Source organism: Harpia harpyja, chromosome 12 (genome assembly GCF_026419915.1).
Source record: "Harpia harpyja isolate bHarHar1 chromosome 12, bHarHar1 primary haplotype, whole genome shotgun sequence".
Classification (NCBI taxonomy): Eukaryota; Metazoa; Chordata; class Aves; order Accipitriformes; family Accipitridae; genus Harpia; species Harpia harpyja.
In genome coordinates, this window is record NC_068951.1 from 28,000,502 (window position 1) to 28,018,204 (window position 17,703).

The 17,703-nt window shown below is 37.0% G+C and overlaps 1 protein-coding gene across 1 annotated transcript in view; it reads right to left on the reverse strand.

The window, feature by feature from the left end:
- SLC9A9 (solute carrier family 9 member A9) overlaps window positions 1-17,703 on the reverse strand; it is a 219,552-nt gene that overhangs the window by 125,803 nt on the left and 76,046 nt on the right. The window contains exons 7-8 of the mRNA XM_052804257.1: window positions 5,365-5,503; window positions 4,407-4,512 (exon numbers count right to left, since the gene is read on the reverse strand). Of these exons, the coding sequence (XP_052660217.1) occupies window positions 4,407-4,512; window positions 5,365-5,503 (245 nt within the window). The remainder of the gene's footprint in view (window positions 1-4,406; window positions 4,513-5,364; window positions 5,504-17,703) is intronic.

Here is a 17,703-nt window from a genome sequence, read left to right on the forward strand (position 1 = left end):
TACAGGATCCACTTGACATTCCCCATCTTAGAATACCACATAAATCATCCAGAGCCATCTCTGAAGTCCTACAGGCAAGTAATGGATTAGTAAGCAAACTATCCCAATTGTCATCTGTCTCTGCACAGCAGTGGAAATGCCATCTTCTTATCCACTATGGGTCTGCTTTCCTAATTAGACCCAAATTTCATCCTTTCCTCCTAGGAGTGGCAGAACTACAGCTTAAGAGAGTTGAGGTCGTCTTCCTTTTGACCTAGAAGCTAAGCTATCCGTTCTCCCTCCTTACTGGGAGGAGACTGCTTACTTCTCTGTATGACACAACATGGCCCATTACTTATGAATAAAGGAAAGAAAATCACAAAGTTTAGAATTTAAAGCCCGGAATAACCTCCTTTCATAGAATAATGTCAGCTCAGTGAACTGAAGCCAATCAGGTACCAACCCGCATTGTGCTCACAGTGCTCAGAACTGCAGACAGAAATGTTTTGGTAGATCCCTTCTGAGAGTGATACAAGAAGAACTGGTCACAATATTTTAAAAAAGCAATGAGGTGGATGATGGATCCAAGACAAATTACAGCAAACAGATAGGAACAGTGAGCAGCTATGAGAATAAATGCACTTTGTCAGCAGTACTAAAGCAAATGGAAGTTGGTGATGTTTGTTCTTGCTATGGCCTAAATACAAAGGTAGCAAAAAACTGCCCGAGTGACAGACCAGATCTTTGGACTTGTCCTGAGTACATCAGTCATAATAAGCTGCTTATTTATTTTTTGAGGAAAAGCTTTCTCACTAGCTCTCCTGTGAGCTCCTGAATAAGAAGGCAGGTGTCAGACATATCACAAAATGTTCAGACAAGAATTGCTGAGGGTAAGGAAGCAGCAGTAATTTATTATCACAAGCTATTTCCTTTATAATGATCAGAAAACAATAATTTTGGGCTGGGCTCTGAAAAGCAGGAAAGGAACAAAGATGATCCCCTCCAACATTTTTTCCTTCAAGATCTATTGTCTTTCTTAGCTTCATAGCATGTGTCTTTGGCATGTAAAAATCAGAGGTGGTTGGCCATAATTTTGATGCTTTTCCACTGATAAATTCTATGTGACTTTGAAGTATGCGTTAATTGAATACATACGTGCAAATAAATTCACATACATATATTTGAGTGCATTTTTGCAGGTATATTAATCTCTTTTTATCTGAATATCTACTTAGTTCAAATAGCTGTAGACAGAGAGGGTCTAACTGAGGTGAACACTAAATGACCATATACATCATGGAATCTTTCACAGACTAATGCCTGAGTGATCATTTAAAAATTAGCAAATTTTGTTAATTATAAAGCAAGAGAACAAGCAATTAATAAATGTAAGATGTACTTTCCTCATTTATTTTGACAAGTGTTTAAATTATTTATGATTTTTTTTCATAGCCTACTAGTAAATACTCTGTAATGAAGTTTGAAAATGAAAGCGACTATATCAACACTGACCTTACTATAGTACTCTGTTATTACAACTTTGCTCAGCAGTCAGGAATGATATACTTCAGGGCAAATCAGAAAGTGCACAAATTAGATTCTACTGTATATGAATCAATTTATCATGCATATGTCACAGCTTGATGATATAGCTATAAAATTAATAACCATAACATTAATTTATAATTTACAGTTATCAGTATAACAATAATTGTGTAGTCATCCCAGATTTTTATTTTGATTTGCTAGTTTGATCAAATCCATTCTTCAACCAGGGTTAGGGCCATATATTGTGTGTTATGTATCATGGGATATCTTGAGGTAGAGGAATAAAATATTTTACAAAATGTTGGCCCGTACCACTCTCCATTTACATTTCATTTAAAAAATCTGCAAGCTGAACAAGTGAGCTCTACCACCTACTATACCTACACAAAAACATTATAACCCGTTATTTATAAATTATGACATACTTCAATTTTAGACTACAAAAGGCTCATAGTGATTGAAGAACTAGTGTGGAAAGCATTATAAGAATAAAATCTTCTGCAATTACATTACTTGATAGCTACAGGGAAATACTGGTGTCTAGTGTTAATCCTTTGAAGTTCATTTAGAAGGAATGAACAGAGGAAACACAATAACCAAGGAAAACCAAGATGAATAGAAGTGTAAATGTACAATGGATCAAGTTAATTTTTGAAGCAAGTCTACTGAAGTCAAAGACTTCAAACTAGGAATTTAGTTCATTGATTGGAGTGGTCCAGCAGTGTCATTGCATGGTTATGATGCTCTCTTGATTCTAATGATTGCTTCTGAGAATAGACACACTTGACTGTAAAACCAGTGGTGTGTGCATTGAGATAGTCAAAGGGCAAAGCAAGTAAGCTGGAAAAGACTGGGACAGAGTATGGATTAAGAGCTGAATGTGTTCTGAAGGATGACGGGCTTTTCCCTGGGCTCCCCGTGCCTTCTGCAACAGGTGCTTTGTACATAACACGCCCGTGCGGGGGACTGCACGCAGTAACTGCATTTTACACAGATTTCCTTAGCACAGGTATGAGAAATCAGAGCCACCTCTGAAATCTATACCTCCAACAGAACCTGAGTTGGCTGAAAATTTCTTAACCAACCCAGTAACTCTCCTGCAGAACTGGACGTTTAAAGTCATATTTTGAAAGGAGGGGAGTTGGAGCTATTTCAGATGAGACTGAGAGAAGATGAAAGCAACATCATAAATGGTTAAACCAGACAATTAAAAATATCCACTCTAAAGTATGATGTTAGCACAGTACTAATAAAGTCAATGCATTTACAAAACACAGCTTTGAACTTCTGAAGCTACAAGAAAGGCTCCATGAGGTTTTTCCACTCTAACAGCTTCTGACAAAAGCCTTTCACAGAAACTAAATGACAAAGATTCAACTGATAAAACTTTCAGGATTAAACTTTGCCTCCTCACAACAGTGTAATTAAAAATTTTCTACCTGAAACTCAGAACACACCCATGAATAAAGGCTAGTGACAGACCTAAAAGGGTTTGATATGTTTTCCTTGGAATTTGTGTGTTGGCAGAGCAATTCTCTCTTACATGCCCGTATCAATTACTTTATTTATAAGAAATAGCTAAATTTCCCAACATTTTTCTAACTTTTCCCCTTAAATTGGAACTTTACTTTGTTTCCACTCTCTTTCTCTGGCACTCTCTCTGTCCATTTAAAATTCCTTACTATGGCTACTGTAAAAACCATCTGTGGTGTTCAATAATAGTCTTTTATTTCAGATATTTTTTATATATATATATATATATATATATATATATATATGAAATCAGTACCTCCAGTAGGAGGTAAGTGATTAACTATCATCCTCCTTTGCTTCCATTTTTATGTAGTAACCATGTCACAGATTTAAGAGCTGTTAAGACACAAAATGGACTTTTATTCTAGCTGGTATCTGATTTTCTCCATGTGATGGAATACCACCCTTTTGTTCCATTCATGCACCCCTCATTTTATTCATTGGCCTGAAGATTTTGTTAGTAAGCAGGATGCAAAATTGTATATTTAATAAGCAAAGATGCCAGAAGATGCAAATGTTAATACCCATTTGGAAATAGTTTCATTGTGTGGCTATTATTAAAAAAGTAACATGCTGGCTCCACAGAAGTCAGTAAAAATATAACTGTTGACTTCAAAAGGCTTTTTACAATTATATACTCTAAAATAGATTGCTGTCTAGGTAAACTATCCATTTACAGTTTTTGCCTAAACTTCTGTGGACTCTTTGAAGCAGTCCCGGGGTATGTACTTGATTGTGATTGTACAATTTCTTTCTCAGTGTTAACTAAAAACCAATCAGATCACACGTCTTTCCATCTGTCACTGGGACATGACTGTACCTCTCCTGTTGCAAAAGGTGTTTATGTAGGTGCACTGAACAAGATGCAATTTTTTTTTTAAATCCAGAGGTGTCTGCAACCCACTGGCAACGCTGAGGATGACCCTGTCCTCTGTTTAGTCATTGATAGTTGGGAAAAAGGAGGAGGGACCAGGACATGCAGTGCATGCAGAGGAGCACAGTCTCTGACAGTCATATGGTACTGTATTTTTGCTTTCTTCAACTTACCATCATCTTTGGTCCTATAGCTGGGCAGAAAATAGTGGGATTAATAGTGTGACTAATAGGGATGGGACAATGTAGGGAACGTGAGGAAGACTGAGGACTTTAGCCTAATAATAAGTCTTTGTCTGGAAGAACCATTTGGTGTCTCTACAGATTTGTTCTTAAAGATGAAACCGTCTCCAATATAGCAACTGACTTTTAGAAGCTTTATATATGATGTTGTGCCCAAAATAAACACGCCATTTTCCCATAGTAGGGGCATGTTATAAAACTGCTTTTATTCAGTAAAATGTGACACGTACCTGTAAGACCAGCAGCTTCTGCTGATAAGAAGGCACTCCAGGACAGGAGAAAAAACAGACCTGTCTCCAACATTGGAAACTCACACAGCTTTGTAAATTTTGTCAAGTGCTAGAAGATTACTAAGGAAAAATAAAACTCACCTGTTTTGTAAGCTAAAATTGCCCCCAACCTGATAAAGGATGAAAGAAAGCAAGCTCCCCCACCATACTCATCTATACAAGTTGAATTCAGGAAAAACTGCACAGCTTCTAAATTATCTCAAACAAGGAGGAAAATCCAGCACAGGTTTTAAACAGGTGAATTCTACAGGTCGGCTATTTCAGGTACTTTTGTGGTTTTTGAACTAATGCCTAATTGGTTGCATTTGATATTCTTTGCCCAGAAAAAGGGAAAAGAAAGTAATTTTGTCCAGTTTTGTAAACAAACTGGCATTTGTTTACATTTGCATCAATACAAGAAAGATGAAAATTGCTGCTCTTTCTATAATAGTATTTTACATGAAGAACTGTAAAACACAAGAAAAAATGGAGGGCAACAGATACACCTTTTATTTCTAGTTTAGGTAAACTGACTGACTTGATTTGTAGTCGCGTTTGCCTTGTATTTTTGTATAATTGCTGCTAGTCTGTAGTTCATAAATAAGTTGCTGTAGTTCATAAATTCGTGTTTTAACCTCAAAATACTTCAAAACACTTTCCTAAAAATGTAATTATTTACAAATAGTAAAATAAAGATCAGAGTCTTGCCTAATGTTAAAAAGAAATTTGCATATGAAGTTCTTTGTGGATTCTGACAAGTGACATTTCCTGTCAGTTTATGACTTGACTGTTTGTTTGCAAAGTCTTGAATCAACAGTGAAAATGTTCAGATTCAAACTAAAGATGGTCAGTCTCAGATATCACACATTTTTCCAACATATATAGATTTTTTTCTCTGAAAACAAACCATAAAGGATATTAAAGCTGTGACAACAGCATAAGAGGATCCCATGGCAAATGATCCAGCAAAGATCCCCAGGAAATTTCCCACTGACTGGAAGAAAGCAGCAGCATCAAACGCATTAGGATTCTCCTTAGGACTGTAAATGGATATAGAGCTGAAAAGAAAACAAAAGGATGGGGGAGAGGGAGAGAAAAAGGAATAATGAATTCAATCACATTGTTACGATTTTTGAATCAATAATTGAAAATGGACATTTTTAGGGACCCAAAATGCAAAACAAGGCTTCTCTGGGCTGATAGCAGATGGGAGAGCAAAGCAGATGGAGACTGGGGAGGAACGGTTTATTTTCAAGGTATCACACTGGAAATCAATAGTCTACTGCCAGTCAGTAAACATTTTTATACTAGAAGTGCCATAAAGAATATCGTTTCCAGGCCAACTAAACATTAAAAGGTGGTAGATGTATAAGAAAACTGCAGGGAAGATAGATAACTTTGAATTATTTATTGGCCATATGTCTTCAGAGCAGTTATATATTCACAAATATTCTTGATAAAAAGTGCAGCTTTATGGCTGAGGCTCAAATGGGTGACACAAATCACAGTCGGTACCAAATCTGCAGCAGCAATCTTGTCATAAACCACCTAGTAGTTCCCTTCTTGGTGTAACCCTTCATAAATAGAGCTGAAACCATATCAAGAGCTCAATAGGAAACCTTGTAGACAGAATGAACATTGTCCCACAGAAAGAAACTGCTGCAGTTGTCAAAGGTCATTTCCTGTATCCAACCCCTGAGTACAGCCATTGAGAGTATTTTTGAATGGGAAATGCCACCACCAAAGGCAAGGCCGTGCACTAAAGCATTTTTGAGAGTTTCAGGGTTGTTATTTGCTACTAGTCAGTTATTGCCCAGGACACTCATAACACCAAGTATGTATGCCTTTTTTCTTGTTGAAATATTAAATTTAACAGATACAAAATAGCTCTAAGCCTCCCAAACTAATTAAGCAACATTTTAGATCTTTGTGGTTCTGTTGCTTGCAGTACTGTAGGTCTTTTACGTTCATTGTCATAGAAAATGTACTGAGCTTGGCACTGGATTCCAGAAAGCAGCTTGGATTGCTGGAAAATGATTGGTATTTTAAGCATTAAAAATTTAGAATTTTTAAAATGTTTTGAATATTTTAAGCTCTTGCATATCAAGAACGTGATCCCTGCAGTCTGATGTCTTCCATCTGGAGATGAGGCTTAGAGGTGAAGCTCTGTATGGAGGATTTTCTAAACAGTTGCGTTCATTTAGGAATCTCCAAATAACATCAAGATGTGTAAAAACAGATTTCATGCTTTCAGTCTGTAAAAAAAGCACAAGGATTCTAAAGGCATATGGTGGGGCACCACTAAATATGAGTGGTGAATACTTACCCACTACAACAGAAATTACTAAGCACCAAAATCTGTTATCTCCAGTTAGGCTGATTAGCACCACTACAAAACTAGCGCGATTATTTGTAGTGGAAAGTGCTATTAACATAAGTACACAAAATATTGTTCCCAGAGGAAATGCTAATTGACAACATGTTGCTATCTAAATTTTCAGTCTTCTTTCAACTGTGACTCTTGTTAGACACAGGGGTCAGTTATAATTCTTTGCTTTTCTTGCCTTCAGATGATTCTTGAAACATTTGTCATCTCTGGCCTACTCAAAATGTATTGTTTTAGACTCCATATGAAACAGAGAACTATGTTAAGCCATAGATACATTCTCTAAACTGACGGAATAGTTCTATCAAAGGAAATCCTACCAGCTATGATACCGTATGTTTACAGTCTAATTTACTAAGTGTATTTTGTATACTTAGGGAGGGCTTCGGTTTAGTTATTTAAAGTTGAAGCTATTTGGTAGTGTAACTGGAACTGTTAGATCTAAAACTTTTAGGTGTGTCTTGACAGCAAAGCAGCCATTTGGTTCTCTGATATTTGCCCCAAATAAGTATACAGAGACTGCAGCTGCTGTTCTGTGTTGCTCATTGAATTATAAATCAGGAAATGATCTTTTGTGCCACTGGTGCTGCCGCAAGCATTGAGTGGTGAATTCAGAGTGGTCAGCCTGACTACACCCTAAAATCAAGGAATACTCTTCTATTATATTAATAGGCTCTGCCCACAGGAGGGATGCTCAGTAATAAAAAGTAAAACAAAAAAATCTTGAGGTGGAGTGAAAGTTTAGTAGTTAAATGTAAGCTATAGCCATTAGCTGACTTTTTATTAAGTATGTTAACCTTAAGGCAAGAAAAGTTGACTTTGTTAAGACCAGTTAGGATTTCAGTTTGCCCTCCAATTTACCAACAACTTTTGGGTATGGAGAAAACTAGAAGAAAGCATCTTATTCTTAATGTAGTTATTTCAGGAACAAATATGGAGTGACTCATTCTCACTGGGAAATTTTTCTACTCAATATGCCCCCCAAACCCCATGATTTTTTAAAAGCACCATAAGACAACATATGCTCATTATGCTAACTGTGGTTCCTGGTCTAAATCTTTCCAGAACTCAGGTTTCCCTGCAGCTCAAAGAGTATTTAGTTCTATTTTTCATTTTGCGTTATTCTGTACTAGAGCTATTATTTCTTTTTCTGAATACATTTCTTCTTTAACGCTAACTTTTAACTCTTTCAAGGATCTAAAATACATACTAATTTACCCGGTAATTTTTCTATATAAGCTCTATTTCAACAGAACAGGATTTTATCCTGTTTATTCCAGTACTTCCTGCCAAGCCAATTATTTGACCTAAAAACAAAATTGCAAAGTTTAACTCTGGAGAGAACCAGAATTAAACTTACAGTGCCTCTACTCTTCCTTTTCCTCAGAGAGCAATTCAAGAAACATTTTGGCATGACTTGCCATTTCTGCTATCTGCTATCTGCTCTCTGTGCCTGATACAAAAGGGGTTGATCACAGTTCATTAGCAAGCGGTGTGTGGGAGTTTGATGCTAAATTTGAAACTGTTTTAGTTTTTAAATATTAGAGGCTTTCTAATTGTTGAACTAGTATAAGGAAAAAAAAAAGGGTTTATTTCTGTAAATTTTTATCAGAGGGGGATTAAGCAAATCCTGAAAATAAATGCAGTAGAAAATTGTTTTCAGAGATTGATAAATGAACAGAACTAATGGCAAAGATATGATTTATCTGCCACCCATAATGAGATAGGGTGGAGGGATAGGAAATAAGAGATTTTTGTTGGGTCCTCACTGAATGCTTGACAGACATATCTCACAAACACCTGCCCCTGTGCCTACTATCTATCCATATGTAAGTCTCGTAACTTCTGCCTCTCCTTCAGGTTGGAGTTAAGAATAATAGCTTCCTTGCTGGTTCTTATAAGGATTAGCCAGCACTTTCTATATCAGAAAACTATTTAACAGATCCTTTTTTCTTTCTAATTCTGTGCTTCCTTGACCAAATAACAATGGACAGAGTAAAGTGCTTTCACAGCTTTCAAAAAGGAAATACAGGCAATATTTACTTATACAATAAATTGCAAGGTAGGATGGTAGCTTTTGCTTGAAACCGAAAGAAGGATTAACAGTTTGTGCCAGTTGTACCACGCTGATCATTCTGCTGCTTCCCTCCTCTCATCTGTTAAGATCATTTCAGGATGAAAGCTCAGCATGATGAAGAATGTTTCTTTCTATGGACTTACATAGGGATATAATACTAAAGGTCTCCATGACAAGCATAAGTGCTATTGCAATAGAAAGTGTCCTGTCATGTTTCCAGTTACATCTTAATTGATTACTTTTTATATCTTGAGTTATTCTCAAGGAAAATCTCATTTATTCATAAGATCCTTTTCTTCCTGTAAGTTTTCCCAGCCTGTGAATACAGCACAATGTATTTTCCTTTTAAAAAAAACTGAAAGCATTTATGATTAGAGCAAAGATTTTTCAGTAAGTCATGGAAGTTTTTTGAGGAAAAATCTGTAGGTGAAGTTAAATCTTGTATCCTACCTTTTGTTCCTATCAAGGCCTGACATGCCTAGGGCTAGTGTGGCAGCATCAAATAGAGAGATGTTAATCAGTTGTAATTAGTGGAACAACACAAAGATTCTTGTTTTTGATATAAGCCAAAGTGATGCAACACATGTATCAGATGAATGTTAGAAAAAGGCAATATGCTGAAGAAAATACACTCAAGCATCAGAAGTAAAATGTGTGCAAACAGCAGAAAATTTCTAATAGAATGATGTGGGATCAGTGATTACAAATAACCAGTAAACAAGCTGTTTTATTCCTTTCTTCCTTCTTCTGTCTATTTCACTGACATGAAAACAAACAGCTTATTATCTTTGGAGAGGAAGATTTCTTTCCACTTGATAAGTCAAAGGGTTTTCTCTTGCCCAGTGGCCCCATTCCTATTTGCCACACTATCATGCACCAAATAATACTGCACAGAGGAGAATCAGGAACAATCTAAAGAAAAAAAATCATACCTGAAAATACAGGAAGGTCAGATATTCCTTAACATACCTTCATTGAATGAAGTGGGATCTCCCTCAGGTGCTAAATAATTATAGAACTACATGGGGATTTCATCAGCTGCTAATTAAGAAAAATAAAACAGGGCAGGAAAAAAAATATTCTAGAGTTCAAGGTTATTTTTAAGAGGGAAAGAAGGTTATTTTTTCCTGACATTATGCTTATACAGAAAAAGGTAGGTCACTATACTATGTTAGAAAACTTGGAGCTTTCAGAGAAGTGTATCGAACTGAGTAATTTCTGTTCCCACACAACTTTTTAACTATATAGTTTTCCTGAAAGTGTTGGAAGAAAGCCAAAAAGACAGAACTGTAATTTTCCCAAAATATAAGCGTTTGAACTAGAAGCTAGATGTGAAAGCGCATGCGTAGCATCAGACACATACACCTTCTCTTGGCAAGTTTTAGGTTGGTAAAGCCTTCCAGTCTTCCTCATAAAATAGCTCCTTACACAGCAATAGTAAGTAGATGAACTATAAAAATGAAAATAAATGAGATAAGATTGGGATGTGAGTATGCTAAGCCAATAAAAGCACATATGAATTAGAGAAGGTTTGCAGACAATTAAGGGAGACTGAAAAAGAGACATACCAGTGCAGGAAGGCTTTAGGACTAGCAAAAGCAGCCAATTGTAACACTAGTTTGAGGCAAATATATAGAGATCCTCTAGATGAAAATTTCCAACAACAAACAAACTTATTGTATTTTTCAGATGTGTTTGAAACAGTGATCAGTAAGCAACACAAATGCACAGAAGGTGCATAAAAAGAACATAGATGAGTCTTCTGTACATCCTGCTGTGTAAAGAAATCTGTCTCCCTATAATTTATTCCTGATATTTGCAAATATTTAGAGAATTAAGGCTCCAGAAACATGCCTTTCACAGAAATACACATATTAAGCTTTCTATTTATATGTGTACAAGAACTGCAAAAAAAAGTTACTGGTGGCTGAGTTACTGCTCAAGTGGCTAGCATTTGAACCTTCATTTTTCTGGATAGCCAAAACTTTATTCTCCTTGACAATACATCACGTCATCGTTTTTATTCCACTCGCAACCTGGTTTCAGCACACTGTGAGCAGTGCTATTGGTTCTAATTCTAGAAAAAAGGTCTAGCAGTTATTTTAGAAACTATCTTCTAGCTGGGATTACACTCTGTTCCTTTTTCTCTGTATCATGGCATATTTGCTTTCTCTCTTTTCTGTCTGTCCTTTTGTTCCTTTCTAGGCTTTTCCAGACTTTATAAACTATTATTGGACATTTTATTTTGATTACTTTAAACCAGACTAACACTTACTGTTGTCGTATATAAGGCTTTTACTGTTTATGGAAAACTTTCTCAAAATGGATTTATTATCAGTTCCAAAGGGGCTAGCTAATGGCAGATGTCAAAGCACCAGCCATGCCAGAAAGGTAAAGCTGTCGCAGACTTTATGGAAAATGTAAGTTTTCCCATTTATGAGGAACAGCAACATCTGCACAAAAATAAAAAAAGGAAATCAGGCTCTCTGCGAGATTTTCACTTAACATAAAATATCATAGGCTAGTTCTACTGATAGACTCAGGCTCCTTTTTAGGTGACACAAAGCATTCTCAGTAACGTGATGTAACTGGATAGCTTACTGTTTTTGTCAGCAGTATTACAAAGCAGCTGCAGAATTTGAGTGACTCTGTCCCTTAACTCGGGCAGTCAGAAATCAGTTTAGCTCATCAGGAATCATTTTTGGCAGTTACTGATAAATATTTTCTACACTGGTAACTATTTCTGTTTTCTTCTGTGTTCAGGCCTGAGCTGACACATGGCAGCAGCTTGCAGTGCAGTCAGAGAAAATGAGTAGTTTGTGGTGTTCCAGGTAGACTTTCTCTAATGCAGATCTTAGTTCCCACCTACCCTCAGACATCGAGGACTGCAGAAAATTTGTCATTCTCCCTCCTTCTCTGGCTCCCTAGCCATTACCCTTAGGAAGTCTGCTCTAGCTCCTTAGGGAGCCTTGGAAACCATCTCTTTATCATGGTGATCCTATTCTTACCCTGAAAATTCCACCGCCTTTGCCTTGCCGACCTGGTAGCTCACCCACCTCAATGGGGTTGAACCCAATATCCCGGTGCCCAGTAAAAACCTCTGCCGGCTCCTCCTGACAGGGGTGCTAGGAGGTGCTGGGAACACCCCCTCCTTCTGGTCCTGATTAGAACTCGGTCACTACAGACCTGTAGTCACTACAGACATGTAGAAAGGAGATGCAAGATGATAGTTTTGATGATGAGTAATGACCTAATGGGCCTGCAGGTTGAACAAATTCAAGTCTAAAGTCACATCTGATCTGGTGTGGAGCTTCTCTACCCCTATGCATCTGAGAAATGGTATGTGCTACCCTAATGTATCTCTGGACAAGTATCTTAACTTTTCATTACCTCGTTCTAGGCAAATACTACCCTATTTTTATCTTTGTCAGAAAGAAATCCCGATGAACAGCAACCTGGACTTAAAATTCTTTGTAAATGTTTGCATTTATCTGAGGCTTGGTATAGGAATGTTTCATTCTTAAATGACTGCTATTGCTTCTGAATGTCTAATTTTCCTAAATCTATTTGAAGGTATCACAGTCATTTTCTAGTGACAACCCTTTTCCAAAAAGACTGTCTTATATCTTTGAGAGGAATGAAGCACATCAGCAGAAAACAAATGGCTGATAGTGGGCCATCTGTGACAGCATTTGCTGCATTCTGTTATGCTATTACCAGTGTCTGACTGTCCTTACTTACGAGCTGATCATATCAAAAGGCACATAATTTACAGATTTCTGTGCCTGCAACTATGATCCTTTCTCATTTGGATATCAGAAGTGTAATCCAACTCAGTGTTTAATTTCCATTCTTTTCAAACGTTGCATAAAGAGAAATGGTCTGTGTATCTAGAACAGCTTGAAGTCTGTCCTCTCAGTTAGGGAGCTCTTAGTGGTTTCATCAACTGTGAAGATGGATACAGTGCAAAGAAAGTAGAAACAAAGAATCAACCACCAAGGAACAGATGTCTGTCTGTCTGTCTATCTATCTACCTAAATTATTATTGTATTAACATGAAGAGCTGGATTTCTCCTCTGCCTTGCATCTCTCTGTAATCACTTATGCCTATACAAAACAGAACTTATGAATTAGAACAGTACTGTAAAAAATATGCAGTTTTTCTGCGTAGAAAACATGATTGTAAAAGTTACAAACCAGTGATGTATCAAATCACTAACCCTCTGAATTAACAAGAAACAATGAACGAGGAAAAATTCTCCAGTCAGTATCTGGAGGAAAAAAGAAGTAAATTCCTGTATGTTGTTTGAACCAAATCTGCTGCATCATGCTAATTAAACAACCCAGGCAGAGCATATCCAGTGAATATGTACCTCATACTTTGTGAAGGCATCTTCGGGCACCCAAGAAGTGCAATAATCCCCAAGATACATTTCAGCTAAAACTATTTCCTGAACAAAAAGAAAATGGTAGAAACCAAAAAGAGAACCTAAAATTTAAAGATATATATTGTGCCATTAAGGGAATCATATGTTTTGTATGTGTTAACACTATTACTAACATTTATCTATGAGCCTGAACTATCTTTTTGTCTCCCTACTCCTGATACCTGAGTTGAGAGCTATCATCCACTCCCAGCTCTCACACTTCTAGACCCAACCATCTGAACTTGTAAAATGATCTAATGATTTGTATTTCTCTAATAATAGTGTGCAGCGCTTACTTTCTTCATATATAGCTACATCTTTATCTCCTATCATCTTTGCGTTATTTTTCTTCATTATAGCATTCCTGACCTTTGTATTATCCTTCAATTTCTTGCCTTTGAGCCACTAGCCTCCAAACTTACTCAGAGCAGAGCTGATAAATATTTATCAGAAACATTTACACAACCTTCCATTTATGTGACAGTTCCTACCATTAGTCCAGGGTGATGAGACCTTGAAATAAGGATTTTCAGTGAAAATGATACATCTCCTTTGAAAGACAAAAATTGAATTAATGTGTAATTGCAAGTGTTCTATGAATGTAGGGGAGTTTAATGCGCTCTTGGAGGCCTAATTCCATCCACAGCTCAGGTTTATTTGTACAAAAGTGGCAAATGTGATACTATGGGACTTAATTTACTCTATGCACATGGAGGGCAAAGAATAAAACATCAGAGTACACTAACAAGATGCTGACTGATGTGTCCATAAGATGTAGGGAAGGTGATTACTGGAAGGATGAGTGGTCTTAATTAAACCCCCCTTTCGTACTAAAATTGTTGGGATAACTCCAGAATGAGATAATGAAGCCTTTCAACTACCCTGGTCTTTTACAGTGACTGCACTCTTGCAAATAACTGTGACATTTATCTATGTCAATTGAATTCTACCTCTCTGTTGATAAAACGATGTAGCCTCATGGTTGCCTGCACTGAGCGATACATGTTAGAACACTGCAGCAGATTACCGCTAAATGACTATGATTTACTGTCATTCTGCCTGAGCGCTCTAGATGAGAAACTGCCTCAAACTACCATTACAATGATGAGTATTTGAAGTAACTCCACTGATTCAACGCAGTTGTTCCAGATTTACTCTAGTGTTACAAAAAAAGTAGAATATGACCCAAGCACTTTAAGGAACATTTCAAGGAGCTTGGTTAGCTATGAAAAATCCTTTGCCCTTATGGGCAACTACTAGAGATTCAGCGGAAACAGTTTGCACTAAACCTTTATTGAACCGTAATTTTCTTAGAATCTCACAGTCCATGATTTTGCTCAGGAAAAGCTTAAGACTGAAATAACAGAAAATAACGTATATTTTATGTCAGACAGTACTCCCTTCATTTAGGGTTTGACTCATCATCATAACATTGTAGCAGAACTCACTAAACCTGTCTGCTGTGTGAAATACTGAGGGATGAATAGCAGCCTTCCATTTGTAATAATAAGTAGTCCTTATGCTTCACAAATGCATAGTCCTACTCACATCCTGCTCCTCTGGGGTTTAAATCAACTTCTCCCCGACAGTTAGACAGTTGAACAGTACTACAGTACACTATAATCTTCTCTGAAATCCCCTGAAATGAACCTGGACAAAGAGGTGGAGGGGCGATATTAGATTGCTTAGCTGATCAATGAAAGAACATATACAGCAGGTTCTTATTTAATATTCAAAGAGGTTTTCTCTTCTGTGCCCTCTGCTTATGAAGATCGCCAGACTGATGTGTTCAAGGGTGGTGCATCCAATTTCTGTTTACAGACGGCATTCCAAATTCACAGGAGGCTTGTCTGTAGACAGCTCAATACTCCCAGAGACAGCATGAGGAAGCTCTAATTGCCCAGTTCTCCTTATCTTGATGAAGACAAGTAGCTTGTTCTTTCACTGCTTCTCTCCTCTTTGTCAGTAAAACAGGAACAAACCCCATTCTTACCATTGTTCTGTCAAGCCTCAACTGTTCCATGTAACTGCCCTGTTTTAAGTGTAACAGAGGATGTAAATCTTACCTATGAATGTCGAAGAGGAAGGGCAGAGTTGGGAACATGCTACTGATGATATGCTACAAAGAATTCAAAGCATTAAGCGAGGGAGCAGGAGAAACTGAAAGAAAACTTCAGTTCTTCAGTTCAGATTTCTACCAGATCTCAGTCTCTTCAAAATACAATATATGAACCACATGCTTTCATAAATTTTTCTCAGGCACAACAGAAATAGTTCAGTTTTTCTACTGTTTTTCCTCTATGTTACCTCCCTGAAATAAACTGTCCATGACACAGAAGTAATTTAAGAATGATAATCTTTGTTCAGAACAACCTAGAGTTTAGTAAGGAGTCAATGAAGTATGGGTACTCTTTTTTAAGACATCTGTAAGCTACTGTTTGTGTTTAAAATATTATATCCTAGACAGAGCTAAGTCTGCTGCTAGACGATGCAGGTAGTCACTGGAGTGGATGGATAGTCTATTGCCAATGCTAAAGTGTTGTGCTAAATTTCTGGCCTATCAACAGCCTTGGGCTTTTTCACTTCCAGAATGTTTTCTGTAAGAGATTAAGAAAGGAGCCCCCAGTCTCCCTTCACACAACTTCAGCATCTTTAGGAACTTGTGAACAGAGCAGTATGCTGAGGGGCCTGATGCTGAATGCAATTGATGAAGATAAACTACATTAAATCCCACAAAAATTAGAGTGAAAGGAGTCTGAAAGTCTATCTAAAGTTTTTTCTGTTTCAGTGTTCTTCCTCACTCCTACCTAAGACTCTCTAATGTGTAATAAGTAGGAAGAAATGTGATCCTTGGTATGTGTCCACAACACGGTATGTGGTCTCTGTACAGTCTGTCCTTGCAAAACGCATTTTATCATAGTCGGAAGGGTTTTGAATAGGAAAATAGTTTTACATTTCATGTACATTTTCAACATTGGGAGTACAATTTGTTGATCTTCTACCCAGATTCTTGTGGAGATTGAAAAAAAAAAAGTTTAATGCTCTGAGAAATATTGGAAACAGATGCAAACAAAATGGGCCACATGATTTCTAATGTACCCGGACCATACATTGGATGACCCTACCTCAATCCTGACTTAGAACAACATGACCTTGAGGTCAGTGAAGAACTTCCCTCTTTAGCCACATTTTAATAGGGAAAATCATACACTATTATCTCATGTAACATACTATGTTGCAAGTGATATGAAGCAAAATCTTAAGGGAAGGACAGTTCATTTTGAACTATTTTGCGTTAACATTGCAAACTGCCTATGAATTTTTCCTTTGCATTAGACATGAACACTTTTCAAGCACAGGTCACATCTTCCCCCCCCCCCCCCCCCCCCCAATGAAGACACACCCTGTGTACTCAGTTTGCTGTCTCTGTGCTTCAGTTGAGAACATAGGGAATGAGATTTTCAAATCTTGGTACCCCTATCAATTTTTTTTCATGTGCCCACCAAACAGATAATTTTGGCTTCTTGCTAATCTGGATTTGAGATGAGTCAGTAATCTAAAGAAGAAAATCTTTTTAATCTCCTGAGCTGTTCAATGCCACCTACATTTCATTATTGAAAATATTTTCTATATTTTTCTTATAAAAAAAGGAAAGGCTAGGGAAAAATGACAGGCTTTTTCTGAATGAAATACTATTCCTGATAACAGAGCTCCTCTCACAAATATTAGTTCCACTTCTATTGCTTTATAATAAATGGTTGCAGCTGTTGCCATGGCAATTTTCATTTTTAAAAATGTATCCAAGTGAAGACAAGAAATGCAGCTGTTATCATGAGAAAGTCTAAAATAAATCCAGATGTGAATTGTATGCTCTAGTGTTGGCAGTAATAATGTCAGAAACAAAACACGTCACGTGTTTTGTCTTCTTGATATACTGGATCTGAGGATGGGGATTTAGGGATATTCTGAATTGTAGGTCTCTGTTCCTGATCCAAATATAGCAAATGAACAGAATGATATTTCACCTTAGGGAAAGGCACTTCACTTGCTAGAAAAGCTAGTCAGCCTTGCATAGAGAACAGCAGTAATATTCCAATAGGAGCAAGGTAGGCCTGAAGCTCTCCTCATTTACCTTCTGATAGTATGCTAACATTTTGGTTTTTACAGCTTATAAAAAGAAAAATCCAAGCCATGGTAGAAATTTTAAAATTGCAGTCTTACCTATTGCTTGTTGCCTTATCACTCTGTAGCCTGAAGTTCTTTAAAATCACTGCTATACCTTTAATGTTAGACACAGAACATTAAAACAAAATTACTGGGCAGCACTCTACAAAGATGGTGTAATTCAACAAATCCCAACACATGTAC